General features: G+C 33.5%; 3 protein-coding genes across 3 annotated transcripts; 2 read left to right on the top strand and 1 right to left on the bottom strand.

Annotated features, from left to right (window-relative positions):
* Positions 1–1474: 1474 nt before the first annotated feature.
* On the bottom strand, positions 1475–4638 carry LOC140981976 (uncharacterized). The gene is made up of 5 exons (XM_073448386.1): positions 4524–4638; positions 3758–3928; positions 2120–2993; positions 1782–1903; positions 1475–1704 (listed from the first exon to the last, which is right to left on the bottom strand). Exons 2-5 carry the CDS (start codon positions 3889–3891, stop codon positions 1596–1598), a joined length of 1239 nt encoding a protein of 412 aa, XP_073304487.1. The 5' UTR covers positions 3892–3928; positions 4524–4638; the 3' UTR covers positions 1475–1595.
* A 591-nt stretch (positions 4639–5229) lies between these two features.
* Positions 5230–6275, top strand: LOC140983214 (uncharacterized). Its single transcript, XM_073450161.1, has 2 exons — positions 5230–5626; positions 5730–6275. The coding sequence occupies exons 1-2, from the start codon at positions 5440–5442 to the stop codon at positions 6239–6241; spliced, it is 699 nt and encodes a 232-aa protein (XP_073306262.1). The 5' UTR covers positions 5230–5439; the 3' UTR covers positions 6242–6275.
* Positions 6276–13932: 7657 nt separating this feature from the next.
* On the top strand, positions 13933–19352 carry LOC140983298 (glucosamine inositolphosphorylceramide transferase 1-like). Its single transcript, XM_073450284.1, has 4 exons — positions 13933–14640; positions 15080–15202; positions 17304–17471; positions 17622–19352. Exons 1-4 carry the CDS (start codon positions 14263–14265, stop codon positions 19299–19301), a joined length of 2349 nt encoding a protein of 782 aa, XP_073306385.1. The 5' UTR covers positions 13933–14262; the 3' UTR covers positions 19302–19352.
* Positions 19353–20541: the final 1189 nt, after the last annotated feature.

The raw sequence follows: 20541 nt of genomic DNA, 5'->3' as shown, positions 1-20541 counted from the left end.
ATTTATATGATATATGTAAAAAAAAATGGTTATTCGGATCCACAGAGGACAGTGGCTTTTGCAGACCGTTATGCGATTTATTCGCTTTTGGGGATTTGTTAAGTGAAGGAAGTTTACAACTTACGGTTTACCGAAAAGCCTAAAAGCGTTAAATTAAATATGCCACCCCACCACTACCGTCACACGCGCTTTATGCAGAGGCGAGGGTGTGTGAACTGAANGGCATCATGTTTAGTTCATCTCATATCATGTACTAAATTGTCTTTCGTCGAACGTAACAGTTTTTGTGCATATCTTGATGAATAAGTCAGATACACGAGAGTAAAATTTAGAAATATAAATTATGATTTTGTTAGTTTTATTGACGATGGAGAAAATATTCGTTTTTCTTCTATTGAGGGTAAGAGGAAAAGCTAGCAAGCAAAGGTTTGAAACAAATTTTGGACCATACTTATTTGTCACGCTTCATCCTTCTCACATTTTGTGGTCACAAGTGCAAAACATTCATAATGTCAAACACACACACATTGGATCCAATCGAGTGGACATAAAATATATTTAATAATTTTTCGATTTTTATTTTTAAAACATAAAATAATTATAACAATATATTACTATCTATATATGACGTACGTAGTGTGTGGAACATGGCTAACAACCAAATCTCACTACTGATAATACATAAAAATAGTGTATAGTTTTTTGTTTTGGTTTACCAAATATCCAACCACCGCCCTTCTCCAAATGAATCTTTTCACGTCAACTCTCTCTTAATCCTTTTGCATTAAATTACATTTAATTTTTAGCCATACTCAACCAAATCANAAATACAAAATTATATTTTTGGAAGATAAAGATTTTGATGGCATGGAATCACGTGCAATGATTAATGTTTGTTTGGGGTGAAAGAAATGAACATATGAAAGACAACTAATAAGTAGCACATGATTTCACCTTTATTCCTTGGCAAGGTTTGCTTGATCGTATTAGAAATCCATTACCATATATATACAATTATTTCGCAGTTCCTTTTCCGGCATCTCACTTATAAACCTTTTTTTTTTCGAATTTTCATTATCATTGGACAAATTCGATTGGGTGCTATGATAAATTTTATTTTACCAGACCTTACTATATTGTCAAAATAAGTTAGATCCATCTCATCATTATAAATAGGTAAGTTGAGTTAACAATTTCTCAACTCGCCATATGGCAGGACAGGCACCTAGTGCTAGGTTGAAGCAGGTAGCAGGATGACCACACCAACCAACCCGATTACACACAAAATTGATTAGGTATGCAATATGCTAGGGCGGACTGCCCAACCTAATGGCGGGTCACATGACTTGTCTCGCCAGCCCGTTTTCACATCTCTACACCCTATAGGCTATAACTCCCGCCCGCTACGGCCCACAAATGCAGAAAACGAACTATTTGGATATATATCGACAAATGCGGAATAAAACATGGGGGTTAAGTAATTATGGTAAAAAAAGTAAAAATTCGTTCAACGTTGTCGGTCACAGAGGGGCAAACAAAAGCATTAAGCAGGAGAAATCTTAAAACCTATTCTAACGCCTGAAACATGACAGATCTTATTCCTTCCAAAACCTTAAAAATGCAGAAATAAAGGTCTTGATAAATGCCAGGACGTCATAATTTTCAGGTCGAACGGGTCTCTCAGATTCATCTTCCTGAGTTTCACTGCCCATGAATTCAAACTTCGTTAGATAAGGTTAACACGAATGAGAAATGGATGCACGTGGAATGCTGAGATATACCTATCGATTCTATCCAGAATCAGGTCACTTGCAGTCTGTGAACTGGTATTTTCGCAATCACCTGACTTTCTTTTGATCGACGTTGAGTCTTTGGTAACGAAGCTTTCAGTGGAATCAACATACTGCAGAATTAAAGAAAGCGTAAACAAACACACAGATGCTCGTGTACTATGACAAGAAAATTTACCAATTAAAAGCAGATGATATTAACTACAGTAATCAAGATTCAGGAGATTTGGTTGCGAAAATTTCAAGGCATTATGATTAAAGAGTATGGCCGCCTCAAAAGATTGAATAAGAAAGTCGAAATGAGACTCCCATTTTAGATAAAGACTAACCTTAGTCCCATCAGGCACGGAGCCCTTGGATTCGACATTCTTGACATCAACCACATTAAGCCCACCAGTTCCCACTTCTGATGAATTTGGACCTTCCAAAGAAGGGATTTGGAAATTTAGCTCCACTTTCTCCTCCCCATATTCATGATTCTGTTCCAATTCCAAATCTTGATTCTTTTTCATATCGTTCTCAATAACCAGAGAATTCGAACTTTCCATGGATTGCATTTTCTCTTGCTGTATTGCTTTATCTTGCAATGTTTCTACATCCATATCATGAATTGTCCGAAAAATAGGCCTTAGTGGAAACGTCTCCACTACAACATTAGACCTCATATGAGATGTTATGACTTGAGATGTTTCTACTTTGTCTCTCTCTTTCTGTCCATCCGGAATCGACATAACTACTGACTCGGTATATGTTCGCTGTCTGAACTCTTTGACTTTTTCTCCGTTGACTCCCTCATCATCGCTATTAACATATTGCTCGCTACCATGCCTCTGACTTCCCGGTCCACCAAATTTATGGCCAGATGGGAGAGTACTCTCTTCACTATAGGCTTGATGATGAATGGGAACGGCATCAATCACAACAGAATCAAATTCCTGATTTTTTTCACAGGCCTCACTCCCATTAACAGCATTTGCAAATATTGACGAATCAGTTTTAGGTTCGATAGATAAAGATCCTAGTGGGTGTTGTTCGATAAAAACAGAATGGTCATAATCGTCCACAAGCACTTTAGGTGGAGCTAATACTCTATTCTCTTGAATAATCTCCCGAACAATTTCTCGCACAGTATAGAAAGAGCCACCAACTTCTTTGTGCGTAAGATTGAGTGAAGGAAAATTCCCGTTATTCGATTTTTGATACCTGCAAGCAGTTACAATAAAAACATATAACTAAATGTGACAAACCTAAAGGATATCAGTCATCATTAATATAATAAAATTACACGAGAAGCATCAAGTTAGCAATGAAAAATAAATGGCAATCATACTCGTCCATTTTTCCACCCCCAAACAAGAATAACCACACATGGAAAATCCCCATCTAATGTTAAATCGAGAAATAGATAGCTGCCACTTGTCAGTAGATAAATGAAAATAAAAAAATATGATATTTTGAACTAAGAAGAGGAATCATTTATACAAAAACGAAGAATATCTTAGAGGCAAGACTCAACTCTATGCTATTAACGTGAGTTTTAAGTAGGACAATCAATCAATACGATATCAGACTCATGCTAACAGCCGCAATATCGACTCGAGGCACTCCACTTAGCAGAACTGCAAGCATCTACTTCAAGAAAAAGTGAGCAAAGATAGAATACCTGATCCTCTCTCATGCAAGTAAAGCTCGTACATGCACTAAGGAATCCCTTCTCACTACCAATCATAAAAATGAACATATTCCATCCGATGGTTGAGGAAGCCTTGACTGACGCAAAATTCAAGCTTATATATGACTATTAAGAAAACTTCTTGTTCCTCATATAATATGAAGTGGGATGGAGGAGAGAGAATATAGAAAGAATTGGATAGTAGATGATGTTCCGGCTCATTCGACATGTATGATTCCAAAATATGCAGTTTTAGGAACAGGCTTTAAAAGAACAATAAGCACATAGAGATTACTTCTTTATGTAAGATTCAACCATATCCTTTCGCTCTTCTTTGGAGCGCCTAATCCGAGACTTCTTTCTCCCCGAGTCATTGCTCGTAGCAAGGGCAAATGCCTGCCCAACCCAGCCACCTTTAATTGCATGCATGGCCTAGGTAAGGTTTAGCAAGGCCAAAGACCCAAATCTACAACATGAAGGAAAAAGAGAGCTTCAACAAAATTTCGTCTAGGGAGTATGTCTATCTGTGCGTACAGAACAGAAATATGGCATTTGACATATGTGTTGTAGCAAAGTATCTCAAACAGAAACCATATAAATATTCTTGATGTTGAACAGCCATTCTAACAAGCGAATTATTGCTAAAGAATCCAGTTAGTTCACATAGTGAATTTCAAATTGACTGCCTCTTAGAGTACAATTGTTGCAAGAGCATGTCTTAACAGAATTGATGCTACTGGGACCGCTTAGATATGTTCAAACAACAGAAAACATGCACAGATTTCTTGGGATCCCGCTATCCGTTCATAAGGTAGATACGCGTAAAAAGGGAGAAAAGGGTACGGGGAAATCAAAGCCACACAGTATCAGGATCTCCTCATTAGAAACCAAAATAAGAACAACAAAGTTCGCAAATTTTCCTCAAAATGTCAATTTTGCCTCATTTTAGCATCCAACAGCAGAAAAATGAGAGCAAAATCAAGAACAAGTTCAAATGGCTTCACCCGTAGTATAAAATACCATTTCACTCGAAGAAAAAGAAACAAAATCTATAAAAATACCTTAGCAAGAGAGGAAGAGGAGCAGGGGTTTGCAAGCTGTGGGCTTCGGAATTTGAGTGTCAGCATTTAAACTTAAAACCCTACTATTTTCAAATATTATTATATTAAATACAATATATAAATCATTTGGAAATTCTCTGCCCCCAATTTCAGTTGGGTTTAATCTAATCTAATATTTTATTAGATAAAATGTTTAGGCTATATTTTGGATTTTATTTTTTAAAAAAAATTATCACTTAAAGATAAACATAGATTAAAAAAGTCCACATAAATAAATATGATAAATTTATAAAAGCAAATATTAAAAATGGTAAGTATTCATCTTATATTATACTTTATGTGCATTTTTTAAATGTAATAATGTTTGTTTTGATACAATCTCTCTATTTTTTCCTTAAATTATAGAATTAAGAAATACGAGTTTTGAATTGAATGTCAATTTTCATTTCTCTTCTCTTGTAACATTTAAAAAAATTCAATATTCTTGACGTGACGTTGATATAATGTTAATTTTACGTCAACATTCACGTAGAAAAAAGTTAAAAACATATAGTATATGATTTATATGACAAATGAAAAAAGACAAATCTCCTATAAAAAAAAAAAAAAAAGACAAATGACAAATGTAAAATTTAGATAACCAGTTATATAATAGCTGTGGTGCCGTTGGAATTCTTACAGGTTGATTTCTCACCACTAAAAAATGAAAATCTGTAATGAAATCTCTCATCCACACAAAACATGGAAACCCAAACATGAAAAGAATATTACAGAAAATAATGATTACCCTTCAAAGAATCAGTCATACTTCACGGAACATGCATAATTGGAAGAAATTCTGGAAGGCTTGCAGACTAATTAAATTTTAGTATTTACTGTTCTACGGATTCTTGATCTAAGTGAGTGTGGATCGGAGATGGTGAAATGCCTTTGTGTGTCAAATTTTGCACTTTCATGTGGTTGGAAGAGAGATTTATGTCCCCCACAGAGCTTATTCAAATGGGATTTTGGCCAAAACAGAAGCCAAAAGGCTGACCCAAAATATTACGATGAAATTGATCTTCCTTTCCCAACTTCACTCGTCTCCAAAACATTCTTGAAAGGTGAATATTATCTTCTCCCCAAATTTTTAAATAATTCTGTGTTCAGAGGATATATTTTTTTGTTGATTTATGTGTCTAAACTCGTTTTTAATAATTAACCAAGGCAAGGAACTAAAATGCTGCTACAAGGCAACGATTGACGGATTCAGTGCCACTGATTTTCACAACAAATGCGACTTCAAAGGGCCTTGTGTCATCATTGCCTACACGGACAAATCCTTCAAATTTGGAGCCTTTAACCCCGAAGGCTACAGGAGCACAGATGACTACTACGACACTTTCGACGCCTTTCTCTTTTACTGGATCGAAGACCGGCTGTTTATCTTGCCTAAAGTTGGTGGTAGCGGTGCAGCCCTATTCGACTATGCGCGAGGCGGCCCACAATTCGGGGCCGATGGGTTGCTCATTGGGCCACCTCTAGCTCCGGTGATGGGAGGGTTTGCCGGGCCGGATACGAACTCGGGTGTCGGGGATTTGAGGCAGGCTAAGTCTAGGTTGGGGCTGTCTTATGCTAAGAGACATGATGGGAAGGAATCATTGTTTGGTGATGAGTCTAAGGCAATTCTTCAAGAAGTAGTGTTGTTTTGTAGCCCTCAAATTGCAAGTTTGTACTGATATGGTACTTATTATAATATTTTAATTTATATGACATTATACTTTCACTAATTAATCATTTAAAATATTATAATTGTTTGTTTAATACACTATATATTTCACATTAAACATGAGATTAACATTATTCATGAAACGAGATTATAGTGCAGCCCACTTTCCTTGTCCAACATGCTTGAAGAATTTGGGCATCTTGGCCCATTAAAGATGGCAAAAATCGACCTACCCCAAAGTCATGCTTACATCTTACAACTATCAAAGGGCACAACAAACTTCAATGCGTGGTCCTTAATCGATCATTCAATTCAAAACTAGCTAAAAATCTAAATATGTTCATTTTTTTTGGTTATATACATATTTAAAATAATATAGTATATATTATAAATATAATTTCATGTTACACCTTGGAGTACCCACGTCTCAATGGAATCCTCGAGAACTAAAATGGGTATTATTTTTTATTTTATTTTTTTTCGATTCGAAGGAATTTTAAAATAAATGAGACAATTGTTGAGTGTGCAAATGGATAAATGACATACATAATAAGATTATATGTATTAAAATATACTGACGGAGCCATCGCATTGATAGAATGGACCAATAATGTATAAACAAGAGTGGATATTGACCCCCACACTACGTGTTGGCACTTTGAATGGTGAGTAAGCAAAGGCAGGATAGACATTGACCAAGTATGATAGATGCCATTACTTATTCTTCTCTTGGAATAATGTGCGCAATTGGCTTGACATGAGGAAGAACATGGCAACTCCGAATTCAATATTTACAGCCTTCCGAAACAACTACAAAGGGACATCCACTTTAACGAAAATGAGAATCACACCACTATCCGCAACAGTTTACCAGGTTTGGAATCTTCGGAACAAGGTAATTTTCGACAATGAGACGCCTAATGTTGATGCCATTTTCGTGAAGATTAAGATTCATACATACCGTTGTGTTCCAGAAACGACTAATGTGTTGATGTAGGTTGATATATGTGTTAGTAGTTACGATGGATGTATGGTATGGTATGTTTGTGATTGGTATTTAGTCTATCTCCTGGAGATGCCCGGTGTATTTGTATTACTAACTTTTTATCTATTTTAATGGATTCAATTCATTAAAAAAAAAAAAAGTATGATAGATGGCAACGGATCGATGGGTGGGAACTAATAATACAAATTATCGAGGTACATCACTAAAGGGTTTGATTGAATGATAAGTATTCGACGGTGTTAGAGTCGATTACGCCCCAGAATTGTTATATTTATGGAAGAGGTTGTTGATACCTGAGAAGTATATGGGTCATCTCATAGCTCAAGTCGATATAAGAATTAGTTAGAGTCTCATCATTGGAACTGCAAAAACTAAAGAGGATAATCAAACTGTTCTAAGCTCGAATGAGCCCGGCCGGACTCTCTGATTAACCCAGACAGTATAACAAAACTTAGAGAGATCAGAGATCCTATTCACAGTCTAACATAACGATCATTGCCGGAGCATTTCGGGACAAATGCCAATCCTGGGCCTATAAGTATGTGAAGTCGTGGTGTGAGATCACTAACATATCATTCAACATACGCAAGGTTGATGTTATGGTACAAGAGACAATATGGGGTGTCAGTTGTGGTAATGTCAAAAAGTAAGATATGAGCAGTCATCGTGCTCCCAAGAGATGCCGGACACTGAAAACAAGATCATCATTACTCGTGTCTTTATAAATACCCAAGTTATATTAATTATGAGACATCAAATTCACTTACTATTTCCCACGAATACTGGATATACAATCTCTAATTCGCATTTTCTTTGCAAAAAATATTTGGTTAACTTGGTAGTCGAAGTGGCTACACTGAAAAATCCTCTGACTCGTTACTAATATTCCTTGTTCTCTGAGTGTGCAGATTACATAGCTCGGGAACTACCAACCCGGTCTCCCACATTCCCGATAAAAGTTCATCCGACCCAGTAAAATCGTCTACTTAGCTCATTCGATTTATCCGACCTATATCAATTGTCGAAATGTTACATTTTAGTCGTTTTATGAAATAAAAAGATTTGAGAAATACCTTTCAACTGACCATTATTATTGACAAGACAATGAACATGTTTGAAAAGAGTGTTTCGATCTTGATCATTGCCCACAATATAGGATTAGCCCCACCATAATGGAATCTACACTCAAAAGTCTGTTATTTTTGTAATTATCTCAAACTTATCATACCATAATCTTTATTTTTATATTTTAAAGAATCGCCTTTTATTTAAATTAGATACCGACCGCGTCTCGCTAGTTTAATCTATTTGATAAAAAAAAATAGTGGGACAAGTATGTGGTAAAAAATGGAAATTTATAGAAATTTCCAAACTTTCCATTTCTGAACATGGTAGAAGTCACATGATGGGGTCCACCTATTCTTTTTTAGAAAAGAGATAAATAAATAAGATTATAAAATAATTAACAACTTTTAAGAAATTAATTTTATAAAAAGTTTAATCAATCTACTAAAAATAACTTTAAAGGCACCATTAAAGACTCGAGAATAAGTCCAAGACTCCTGTGATATAGGGGTGTCAAAATGCGACACGACCCGTCAAGAAAAAAATCAGGTTCGGGTTGGGGTTTTTCGGGTTCAGGTTGGGTGGGTTTGGGTTGGTACTAGGTTAGACGGGTTTCGGGTTGGGTCGCGGGTTGACCCGAAAACTTTTTTTTTTTGAAAATATTATCTATATTTTTATATATTGTATGTTTGAACAAAATTTATTGTATATTTATATGATAAATTTTAATTATTTAATATTTATTTGTATTTTTTTTTTATTTTTTTAACAATTGTTTATTTAATTTAGTAAATATACTTTTAATTTTTTACCATTAAACTTTCAAATTTAAATCGAAAATTTTGTTATTATGTGTTTAAATTAAAATATTACTATTATTTTTTATTTTTTCGAATTTTTTTCATTAATTTTTTTAAAAAAAATTCGGGTTAGGCGGGTTAGACGGGTTGAGTCGGGTTCGTGTTCGGGTTGCTTCGGGTTCGAGTTGGGAAAAAAAAAAAAAATTTCGCGGATTGACCCGAAACCCTACCCACCCGACTCGATTGACACCCCTAATGTGATATCTTATATGATGATTAATAATTTTAATCATTTGTAAATTTTGAGTCAAATATTTTATGAGATAAATATATGTAATTAACAAAATTTTCATCATTAATTAAGCATCAAATGATGCCTATATATAACTAATTCTAGATTGTACGATAATTATAATCATTTTTCACCAACTAACGAGTATGTTTCTTGTGAGACGGTCTCACGAATCTTTATCTGTGAGACGGGTCAACCCTACCGATATTAACAATAAAAAGTAATACTCTTAGCATAAAAAGTAATATTTTTTCATTGATGACCCAAATAAGAGATCCATCTCACAAAATACGACCTATGAGACCGTCTCACACAGGTTTTTGCCCCAATCTATAATCTTATTCAAAATTTAAAACAATGGTAAATTGATTTAAAAGAAAACTCTTGTATATTGTCATACATATACATATATATATGTATGTATGTATGTATATATATATATTTCAATTCGAGCAGGTTGGGCTGGTTCATATCAGATCTAAAAATATATGATAATTATGTTTCATCGATTTAAATATTTAACTTTAAGAGAAAAGTTGGCTAAAGTATTAATTACTCATAAAAAGAACAATTGTTCACAAAATCCATTTACTTCACAAAATAAATATCACATGATAAAAGTTTATGACAACAATAACAATAAAAATAAATCAATCATCACAAAATAATTTTTAAAAAAACAATATTTTACATAATAAATATTCGATCAAGCATCCTCATTTATAAATATATTCATAAACTTGAAATTCTATTTGTAAAAAATATAAAGTAAACTTACTAAAAAATAATAAATAAATGTTTAAAAATTAAATATTTTACAAAATAAATATTACAAGATCAAAACTTATGATATCAATAAATAAATAAAAAAATTTCAGAGATACAATATATAAAAATATAATCAATATTTCTTAATTCTTTATAAAAATAAAAAAATCAGGACATCTCATGTCAACCCGAGTTGACATGAACCTGGCCAATTTGATTATCTCTTCGGGTCAAATTTCGGGTCAAATTCGATTTGACACAAATCCAAAAACCTTCAACCCTAACCTCTTTTTTCAGGTTGGATCGGGTCGAGTTCATTTTTTACACCTCTATCAATATTTAACTAACTTTTGGTTAAGTCAAAACTTGTGTGTGACGGTCTCACGGGTCGTATTTTGTGAGACGAATCTCTTATTTGGGTCATTTATGAAAAAATATTAATTTTTATGCTAAGCGTATTACTTTTTATTGTGAATATCAGTAGGGTTGATCCGTCTCACAGATAAAGATTCGTGAGACCGTCTTACAAAAGACCTACTATTTATTTATTTCCAAAGTTACCCCACAAATTTGGCTTTAATAAATATGAATTACCCCCACATTTGGCTCCAATGTATATAATTTTGTTTTTGAATTTTACTATTTCAAAAAATAAAAATTGATTCTATTTTATATATTAAATTTTCATTTATTTAGTTTTAAATTTAATATAATAGGGTATGCTTACATTTGTATATTTAATAATCATATAAAAACATTCTTTCTAAATCTCGTGTCATATTTTATTTTATAAATATTATTATTAAATCAAAACTTAAGAAAAAAACACGTAAAATACATAATATTCATATATTATATTACACACACAAAATATGTACCCAACGGCTAGTATATAATTAATATTCATCACCAAATAGGATATATAATAAATGTTCAATATAACGTATATACTAAATCGGCTAATATTAATACCGATAGATTAGTTCAGAAGAGTTGAATAAATAATCTAAAAAATCATTATATATTCGGGTTAAATATGTCATATGCATACATTATTATTAATATTATATTATTTAATACATATACCAGTGGAAATTAAAGACCACCCCAAATAAACCTCCCTAGGTATATATAAGATTCCCACAATAAATTATTATTATTATTATCATAATTTATATTATCAATCAAAATTAAACTCATGAAAGTAACTAACTCCAAAAATTCCCCTTCAATCAATCATCATTATATTCAACATTTTCTATTTTATTATATGTATAACGCCATCGCGTATCTCACGACCTGCTAATTGTTATTGTAGTTGGTAATTAGATTAGACTAAATAATGCATTGATTGTGTCATTATGGAGGCATATGCAACAAATATGCTTGATTAGTAAAATGCTATTATAATAATAATAATAATTATTATTATTATTGAAATAAACAAATCAAAGATATTGCCACAACATGGGAAAGTACCAAAGTGGTACACATAAAAATGTACCAATGTGATTCAAACAAATACATGTTGCACATGTCAACATGTCACATGCTACAATTTAAATAAATAAACGGAAAATTGATCTTCAGTTCTCAGCCGTCGTTTTTTTTATTCAGTCCCTGAGTACTTTTTTAATACCATATTTTCGCATGAAGTGTACCACATTTACACATGAAGTGTACCACAATTTGTATGACATAGTACCACAATTTTGTGGGTAGGGAGTGAACCCAAAGAAATGTTTTGATTGTAGATTTTTCACCAACTTCCCCTTTAATAAATGCATATAAATAAATTATTATATAGTCTTAATAAATATGTATTAAAATATACAATACGTAGTTTTTAAGTTTTTTTATGGATGGACGAAATTACATTTCTACCATATATATTTATATAAAAATATATTACATTAGTAAAAAATTATAGAATAAAAGAAGACCCTGATTAACTCGTCAACTCCATGTGAAAAAAAAAAAAATTATTTATTGTCCTAAAATTTTAAAAGCAAAAATTTGTGTGAGACGGTCTCATGGGTCGTATTTTGTGAGATAGATATTTTATTTGGATCATTCATGAAAAAATATCACTTTTTATTGGAATATCGATAAGTTGATCCGTCTCACAGAGATACTCTAACAAGATACCTATTCAATTTTAAAATTTAATCATTCACGAACGTGTAATGTTTTAAAATCGAAAAAAAAATTTAATGAAGCATTAGACGAGAGAGGGAGATAAAGTAGAGTCAACCCCAACTTTAACATCGTGACATTAAATTTCGGACAATGATTTCATTATTTAATTCCTCTCATGCTTCCCGAGAAAAAAAAAAGGTTAAGTATTATTAATACATCGAAATCTACGTATATTTGTATTTCACCTTACCAAAAATTCAGTTTTTAAACTGAAAATTTATAAAACAAGTCTACACCGTTATATTCATATGCAAAAACTCGTATGAGACAGATCTTTTATTTGGGTCATCCATAGAAAAGTATTACTTTTTATACTAAGATTATTACTTTTTATTGTGAATATCGGTAGAGTTGATCCGTCTCACAGATAAAGATTCGTGAGACCGTCTCATAAAAGACCTACTCTTATTCATATTAATTCAAAATTGAGCATAACATTTTTTTTGTCCTAAAATATAAGTATTAGAATATGGATATGAAAGACAACATTCTTTAATAACAACGAGATTAAAGAAGAGATTTACATGTCTCATCACGAAAAATTCACATCGGTAAGAAGTGAACATAAAATATAAAAACATCAGATATCTATCTACGGATTCAAACATATATCAAAAAGCTAGAACCTCATATTTGACAACATCAAATAGTTTGATTTTGCTAAGAACCCAGAGAAACTTTTGGTATTCAAGAAAACTAGTGAATTCTTAGTAAATGAATTTTCTTGTGTTGTCCCAAATATATAAATATATACTAATTTCAAATCCGCTCTCCAATATGATAGTTGGAATTCATGCATTTCAATTCATAGATCCGTCCAAACACAACCTTAAAAAACACAGTACTTACTTTATTTGAATAAATATTAAATAATCCATATAATATCATAGATTAAACCGGAAAGATAAATGATCTCTTTAATGCTGTATTAAATAAGAAATTAATTGCGTGGGCACTCCCCAGGTAGGCATGCTAAACAAACCTAAAAATAAGAGCTCCCTATATTTTAGGAAAGTAATTTTAGCAAATAGAGTGGATAATTCCTTTATAATATAATAAAAATAACAAATAATAACTATAAATAAATTTATGTATTTTTTTGAAAGTAAATTTAAATGTCCCTAATTAAACTATTGTATATTGGAGCCGAATTTAATATTTATTACACTGTAGAAAGTGTTACGTGGAACTTATCAAAATTGGTTCGGATCTATAACATTAAAATAAAATAAACAAACATTTCAAAATAAAGAGTGTGAGACGTTCTCACGAATTTTTATCTGTGAGACGGGTCAATTCTACCGATATTCACAATAAAAATTAATATTCTTAGCATAAAAAGTTATATTTTTTTATGAATGACCTAAATAAGAGATCTGTCTCACAAAGTTTTTGCCCAAAATAAATAAATGCACCTACCAATTTTTATTACTATAATTCAAATTATCGAGAAGTTTCCTGAAAAATTTAAAATAATTTAATTAAGTTATTGAATACAAGATTTTGTAAAAAATAATAATCAATAAATTTTTTTTTTTGAAATGAAATAATCAAATTCTTGATTACATCTCTGTCTGTATGTGTGGTGAAACTGAAAAACCAAGAAAGTGGCCACAACGTATTTTCTTGGTTCCATTGAAACACTTCCCCTGGCCCCGTTGTCACCTTCTCAAGTCTTCTTCTTCTATTAAACTTCAAGAATGCATTAATTTCATTCTACAGAGAGTGGGAGGCCGCAAGATCCAATGATCCACTGTTAGAAACTCCCTGCTGTTTCTCTCTCCATCTCTTCTTTGTTCTTTCTTGGGCTCTGGTGTTGCATGCAAAGCGGCGGGGAGCGGCAAACTTCTGTTCTCACTTGCGGGTGGCACAGGACTACTTCTTCCTCTTGATTTGAAGTAATGGGTTCATGTCCAATCGTGACTTCGGGATCCTCCAGCGCCGGTCCCCGTGGAGGCGGGTGGTTCAGGTGGTGGTGGCACGGAGGGGTTGGGGGTGGGAAGAGCAACAGCCTTGTTAATCGGAATGGAAACTGTAGCATTAATGGTAATAACAATAATACTAATGAGCATTGTGTTCTCTCGTCGAGTCTTGTGTTTTTGTTGGTTTCGGTTGTCGTTTTGGGGTCGATAGGGACTTTGTATGGGAAGTTCATGCTCACGGCCAACGTGAGGTCGGAGATCAACGCGCCGCTCGGCTGCGGCTTAGATAGTGAGGGTACGTGGGCCATTGGCGTTTACTATGGTGATTCACCCTTTTCTCTCAAGCCAATTGAAGCTGTGAGTTTCTTTTTTCTTTTATTTTTACCATTTTTCAATCCAAGGATGCATGTTATGAAAGCAGGAAAGATCCAATTTTTTTTTGTGGATTTTTTTCGTTTTAAGTTTTCTGGTATATTTATCAATCACAAGCGATCGATTTTTTTTAATGGGATTGTAGTGAGATTTCTTGATTCTGATCAGTTTCTGGGTTTTTGTTTCTTTCTTTTTTTCTTGTTTCAATTTCTTAATTTCCTTGTTTTTTTTTTTTTAAAAAAATCTATTTTTGGAATTTTCCTCCCTTTTGACTCCTTAACATATGATCTGATAGATACACAAAACACACATGTCAAATTATTTAAAAGAAGTCTTTGTTAGTTTTGAAATTTGATTGATTTGGGACTAATCCGCTGTTCTGGATTTCGAAAAAAATCCTAATGTCTCGATAAATGATTTGCAGATGAATGTTTGGAAGAATGAGAGTGCAGCATGGCCTGTAGCCAATCCTGTTCTTACTTGTGCTTCACCTTCTGATTCTGGCTTTCCCAGTAATTTTGTTGCTGACCCTTTTCTTTATGTACAGGTATTTTTTAGGCCTCGTACTGTTTTATCCAAAACAAATTCTTAGTTTGTCTGGTTTGCCAACACAACCTGAGAGAATCGGCACCGTCCTTCCCTGATCATATGAAAAAGAAAATTTGTTCGATCACTGGTCATGGTTTCTAGTCAGCTTCGACCTTATTTATTTGACCTGTTTTTATATAAGAAATTTATCGTCTGAGAGGGTAGAGAACAAATTTCATGTGCATTATTTAAGTTTCTATCGTTCGCTTGATCTCAGTATTGACCACATAGGATTTGTTCCCTACAGTGAACTTGATCAAACAGTGATTGGAAACAATTGTTTTATATTCTGCTTCTTTGTTAGCTAAATGGATTGGAATCTTCTTTCTATATTATTATTCTACTGGAGAGTTGAGTTGTAAGTCAGTCAAGGAGGGAAAAAGTTAAATATTTCCATTTCTCGTGGAGCGGTCTTTATCTCATTTTTTTTTATGTTTTATAATTTGTGTTTACTAAATGCTCTCTTTCTCTGCGAAAACACAAAAGCCAGCAATGTAACAACTCCGCTTTTAAAAAAGAGGTGGTGGATTATTACTGGCGAATTAGAAGAGGGAGGGTGGGCTTTTTCTAAAATTAGACTGAATCAGAATATCTAAATTGGAACCTTGGACTTCCTACTTAGGTACCAGTTTAGTAACTAATTTGCCAAAAACTCGAGCTTATAGAAAATGGTATTGATACTTTTTTGGATGGTGGTTGAACTCTTAATAGAGAAAATAATTGTACTTTTCATGGAAATCTGAGAGGTGATGGTACAAGATACTGGGTAGGCTGTCACGAGCGAGTTGTTTATTATCTAGAAACCACTCTGTTTTGTATTGAAATAAAAGTACCACAAGAAAAAGGTCAGATGACTTTGAATGCATGCTTTATCAATTGGTGGTATGTAAACTTGAAATATCATGCATAAGGTGAATATAAGCTTTTGCAGAAATCCTTTGATCGAAAGATAATCTCTAAAGATGACTGCAGTGGCCTGTATTTTGCATCAAAAACTGTGATTTAAGAAGTAGATTTTTCATAAGTTCTAGTATACGGAGGACGAGTTTGGATACAGCAGCACCGACTTAAAAAAATATTTTGTTTAGAGTTTCACTAAAAAATCTAAAAATAGATTTATCTTTAGATATAATAGTGAGAAAGATCTGCTGTATTAGTTTAAAGGAAATTAGACGAAGAGTCAGAAGCCAGAATTGTCACATTTTCCATTCTACTGTTGATTTTGGCTGTTTGAGCATTTCTTGTAAAAGTAATGTTCAACCAAACTTCATTTTTTCAAAAAGAAAAATGGTTTTTTTTAAAAGAAGTGTTTGCTTTAAGATAACTTTTCTTTCCAAACACACTCGTAGTTGAGTCAGTATTGATGCGTGATGATTTCTGGGAAGAGAACTATAAATAAAAAGTCACAAAAGACATGCATCAGCACATTCACGAGCAGACAGATATATACATGCACATAGATGTGCTGAATTGGTGGGGTTCTACTCCACATTATTGTCATACCTCTCACATCACTTGCAGAATAAATACATTTACATACACCCCCTTTATTTTGTGGGGGAATAAACAAGAAGATTACTTTATGGAGACATAAACGAATTACGATAAGAATGGATTAGTCATGATCGTGCATTTTAAGGAAATGGGACAATGAAGGACGGATGGGGATGCCAATATGATTGCGGTAATAAACAAATTATAAATTGATTATCTGATTTTCGACATTGGTATTTTGTTCCTAATATTAATATGGCCGAATTCTTTCTGTAGAGAATTGACTGGTCATGGTAAGAATTTGTTCAAGTGTGGCTTTGGTTATTGCTTGAAGAAAGCAATGCCCGCTTGTATTGCTAGTTGTCTAGGTCCTTCAACCTATATCTTAGCTTATATTTGATCTGGTGCACTCAATTTGGAGGGTTTGTGCCACCTAAGAACGTGTTGTGTTTTCCATGGTTGTGTCACTAAATCGAACAACAGGGAATCATCATATTAACTGAACTTTTATATAATCTTTTCTTGAATAAATTTCAATTTTAGCGTATATTTATGTCATGATGCAGGGAGATACTCTATATTTGTTTTATGAAACAAAAAATTCTGTTACCATGCAAGGAGATATAGGAGTTGCACGAAGTGTAGACAAGGGAGCAACATGGAAGCATTTGGGTATTGCCCTAGATGAAGATTGGCATCTCTCATATCCCTATGTCTTTGACTACAACGGAAACGTAATGCTTCTAACTTATTAAATAAAATTGGTATGCTGAATTGTACTAGATTGAGCATATTAATTATCTTCTTGACTTGGGATTTTGCTGTTGCTACACTCATTTGTAAATCAGGCAAATTTACTTTTGCTCATCTGTTGCTTTGTACAGATTTATATGGTGCCAGAGAGCAGTGCAAAAGGGGATCTTCGTCTTTATCGTGCCATAAACTTCCCTCTGACATGGACAATGGATAAGATTATTGTGAAAAAGCCTCTAGTAGATTCTTTTATAATTCCTCATCAGGGCTTGTTTTGGCTTTTCGGTTCTGACCACAGCGGGATTGGCGCCAAAATGAATGGACAACTGGAGATCTGGTATAGCAATTCCCCTCTCGGTCCTTGGAAACCTCATAAGAAGAACCCTATATATAACACAGACAAGAGCATGGGAGCTCGGAATGGAGGCAGGCCATTTGTATGTAATGGAAATCTTTATCGCGTCGGTCAAGACTGCGGTGAGACATATGGAAAGCGCGTACGTGTATTCAAGATTGGAGTTTTGACCACTGATGAATTCAGAGAAGTCGAGGTTCCTTTGGGAGTCAAGGAGTCGAATAAAGGCCGGAATGCATGGAACGGTGCTCGTAGCCATCACATCGATGTTCAACAGCTCAGTTCTGGTGAGTGGATTGCAGTTCTTGATGGTGATCGAGTACCATCAGGAGATGCAGTTCTACGCTTTATATTTGGGTTAGCTTCGTTTCTAGCAGTGTCAGTTTTTGTCATGCTCGTGGGATTTTTACTTGGGGTCGTGAAGTGTATTGTCCCATTAAGTTGGTGCCCACACAATATGGGAAAGAGGAGTGATGCTTTATTGACATGGGAGAAGCCGAGTCTGTTATCTGCAAAACTAAGACTGTTCTGCAGTCGTTTGAACCGAGCAAGCTCTACTCTGCGTGCTAGAATAAGGCCAAACAGTTGCAGCGGAATCATCATCCTGACTTTCGTGATTGTGGTGGCTATGATGCTGACATGTTGCGGGGTCAATTATATCTACGGCGGAAATGGACAGGAACCATACCCACTGAATGGTCACTACTCCGAGTTCACTTTATTAACCATGACCTACGATGCTCGACTTTGGAATCTGAAAATGTACGTGGAACATTACTCGAGATGCTCCTCTGTGCGTGAGATAGTTGTAGTGTGGAACAAAGGAATGCCTCCGCAGTTAAGCGACTTCAACTCAGCCGTTCCCCTAAGGATAAGGATAGAGGAAAAAAATTCATTGAACAACCGCTTCAAGATCGATCCATTGATAAAGACTCGGGCAGTTCTTGAGCTTGATGATGATATCATGATGACTTGTGATGACATCGAACGAGGGTTCAGAGTCTGGCGTGAGCATCCAGAACGAATAGTGGGGTTCTATCCGCGTTTCGTCAACGGGTCCCCATTAAAGTATAGAGGGGAGAAACATGCCCGAAAACATGACGGGTACAACATGATTTTGACCGGGGCTGCTTTTATTGACAGTACCATAGCATTTGAGAGATATTGGAGCACAGACGCCGCGGAAGGCCGAGAGATGGTGGACAGTTTCTTTAACTGCGAAGACGTATTGATGAACTATTTATATGCAAATAAAAGCTCGACTAACGTGGTCGAGTACATTAAACCCGCGTGGGCGATAGATACGTCGAAATTTTCTAGTGTTGCTATCAGCAGGAATACACAGGCTCATTATGGGGTCCGAAGCAACTGCTTGACGAAGTTTTCGGACATGTATGGAAGTTTAACTCACCGGAAGGTGGAGTTCAGCAGACGAACCGATGGTTGGGATGTATAGCTGGGACAAAAGTTCCCAGGTTGAAACATAGAGAAATTCTAGTATCTTTTTTTTTTTGTTATGTCATTTGTACATTTGGTTTTGGCCTACTAAACTTTCAGTTTTCGGTTTTGATATAATAACTTTTTAAATTTAAGGTATTTTGGTCAATCTACCACCGAAATATTCAATTTATTTGATTTTTTCGACTTTTTTTTTAAATGTCTTAAGCTATTTCCAAATAAATTGATTTTCTTTAAATCTAGAAATTCACACAATTTTGGCTAATTTAGCTTTAGTCAAATTCTAATAAGCGTTTTCCAACAAAAAATAACATTTAGATGCTAGATAGATCAAAATTAGCGGTTATTTTATCAAGAATAAAAAATTAAAAGTTAGTGGACTTAAATCACAAAATGGTGGAGTTACTAGGAAAAAAAAAATTTATTTTCATTTTTTTTAATCAAGTGAAATTGGACGTTGTTTTGGGATGAAAATTTGGTGTTCATATCCTTTTCTTTTGAAGGAAAAAAATTGTAATATTAGTTCAACGTTAGTGGAAGCACGCGATTTTCACTTTTTTGAACAAAACAATCTAATACTATAATTTTTTTCTCGGAAAAATTAAACATTGAGCATTTTCAAAGATAAAGATACATATATTTTATAGTTTGAAAAGATATTATACAATAAAAAATAAATATTGTCCAACAAAGTATTAATATCATATTAAATTTAATAATTAAACGCTGTACATTTTAACATAACGATTATAATCGCATTATTTTATTTTATATTTATCACTTTCTGGAATGGCTCAATTTCGCTAGATTGGGATCAAGAAAATGCCCACCAAACGATTAAATTAAAATTGTGTTTGGGTCGATAAATTGCAAATCTATTATTTAAAATATATTCAAATATATTTTTATATTTTTAGATAAAGAAGATCATAAAATCCAAATCCAACTCTTACGTTTTTTATATTGTTTCATATTAGTTAGGCTAAATTTCAAGTTCACTCGATGCATTTGATTTCTATTTCACTTAGTGTAACTAATGTGTAAATAAATAGACTATAAATTTAATATTTCATCAATTATTTTATTATTAACAATAAAAATATAATGAAATACATAAATTTCAAATTCATTTATTTAAATATAATTTAAACTTTCAAATTCATTTATTTAAATATCATTTAAACTAATATTAGTATAATAATCTTTATTAAATACAATTGAATAATATTTTAAAAAAG

This window comes from Primulina huaijiensis, chromosome 8 (assembly GCF_012295235.1).
Source record: "Primulina huaijiensis isolate GDHJ02 chromosome 8, ASM1229523v2, whole genome shotgun sequence".
NCBI classification, from domain to species: Eukaryota; Viridiplantae; Streptophyta; class Magnoliopsida; order Lamiales; family Gesneriaceae; genus Primulina; species Primulina huaijiensis.
Note: the sequence above shows the minus strand (reverse complement) of the source record. Positions and strands in the feature narration are given on the sequence as shown.

Bases quoted from the DNA above. Each gene is read 5' to 3' on its own strand.
- LOC140983298 (XM_073450284.1), top strand. From the start codon at position 14,263: ATGGGTTCATGTCCAATCGTGACTTCGGGATCCTCCAGCGCCGGTCCC. The intron at 15,203-17,303 runs GTATTTTTTAGG...GTCATGATGCAG, and splicing joins ACCCTTTTCTTTATGTACAG to GGAGATACTCTATATTTGTT. The intron at 17,472-17,621 runs GTAATGCTTCTA...TGCTTTGTACAG, and splicing joins TCTTTGACTACAACGGAAAC to ATTTATATGGTGCCAGAGAG.
- LOC140983214 (XM_073450161.1), top strand. From the start codon at position 5,440: ATGGTGAAATGCCTTTGTGTGTCAAATTTTGCACTTTCATGTGGTTGG. The intron at 5,627-5,729 runs GTGAATATTATC...TAATTAACCAAG, and splicing joins CTCCAAAACATTCTTGAAAG to GCAAGGAACTAAAATGCTGC.
- LOC140981976 (XM_073448386.1), bottom strand. From the start codon at position 3,891: ATGCATGCAATTAAAGGTGGCTGGGTTGGGCAGGCATTTGCCCTTGCT. The intron at 2,994-3,757 runs GTAATCTCTATG...AACTGCTTGCAG, and splicing joins GTTGAATCTTACATAAAGAA to GTATCAAAAATCGAATAACG. The intron at 1,904-2,119 runs GTTAGTCTTTAT...TTAATTCTGCAG, and splicing joins CCGTGCCTGATGGGACTAAG to TATGTTGATTCCACTGAAAG.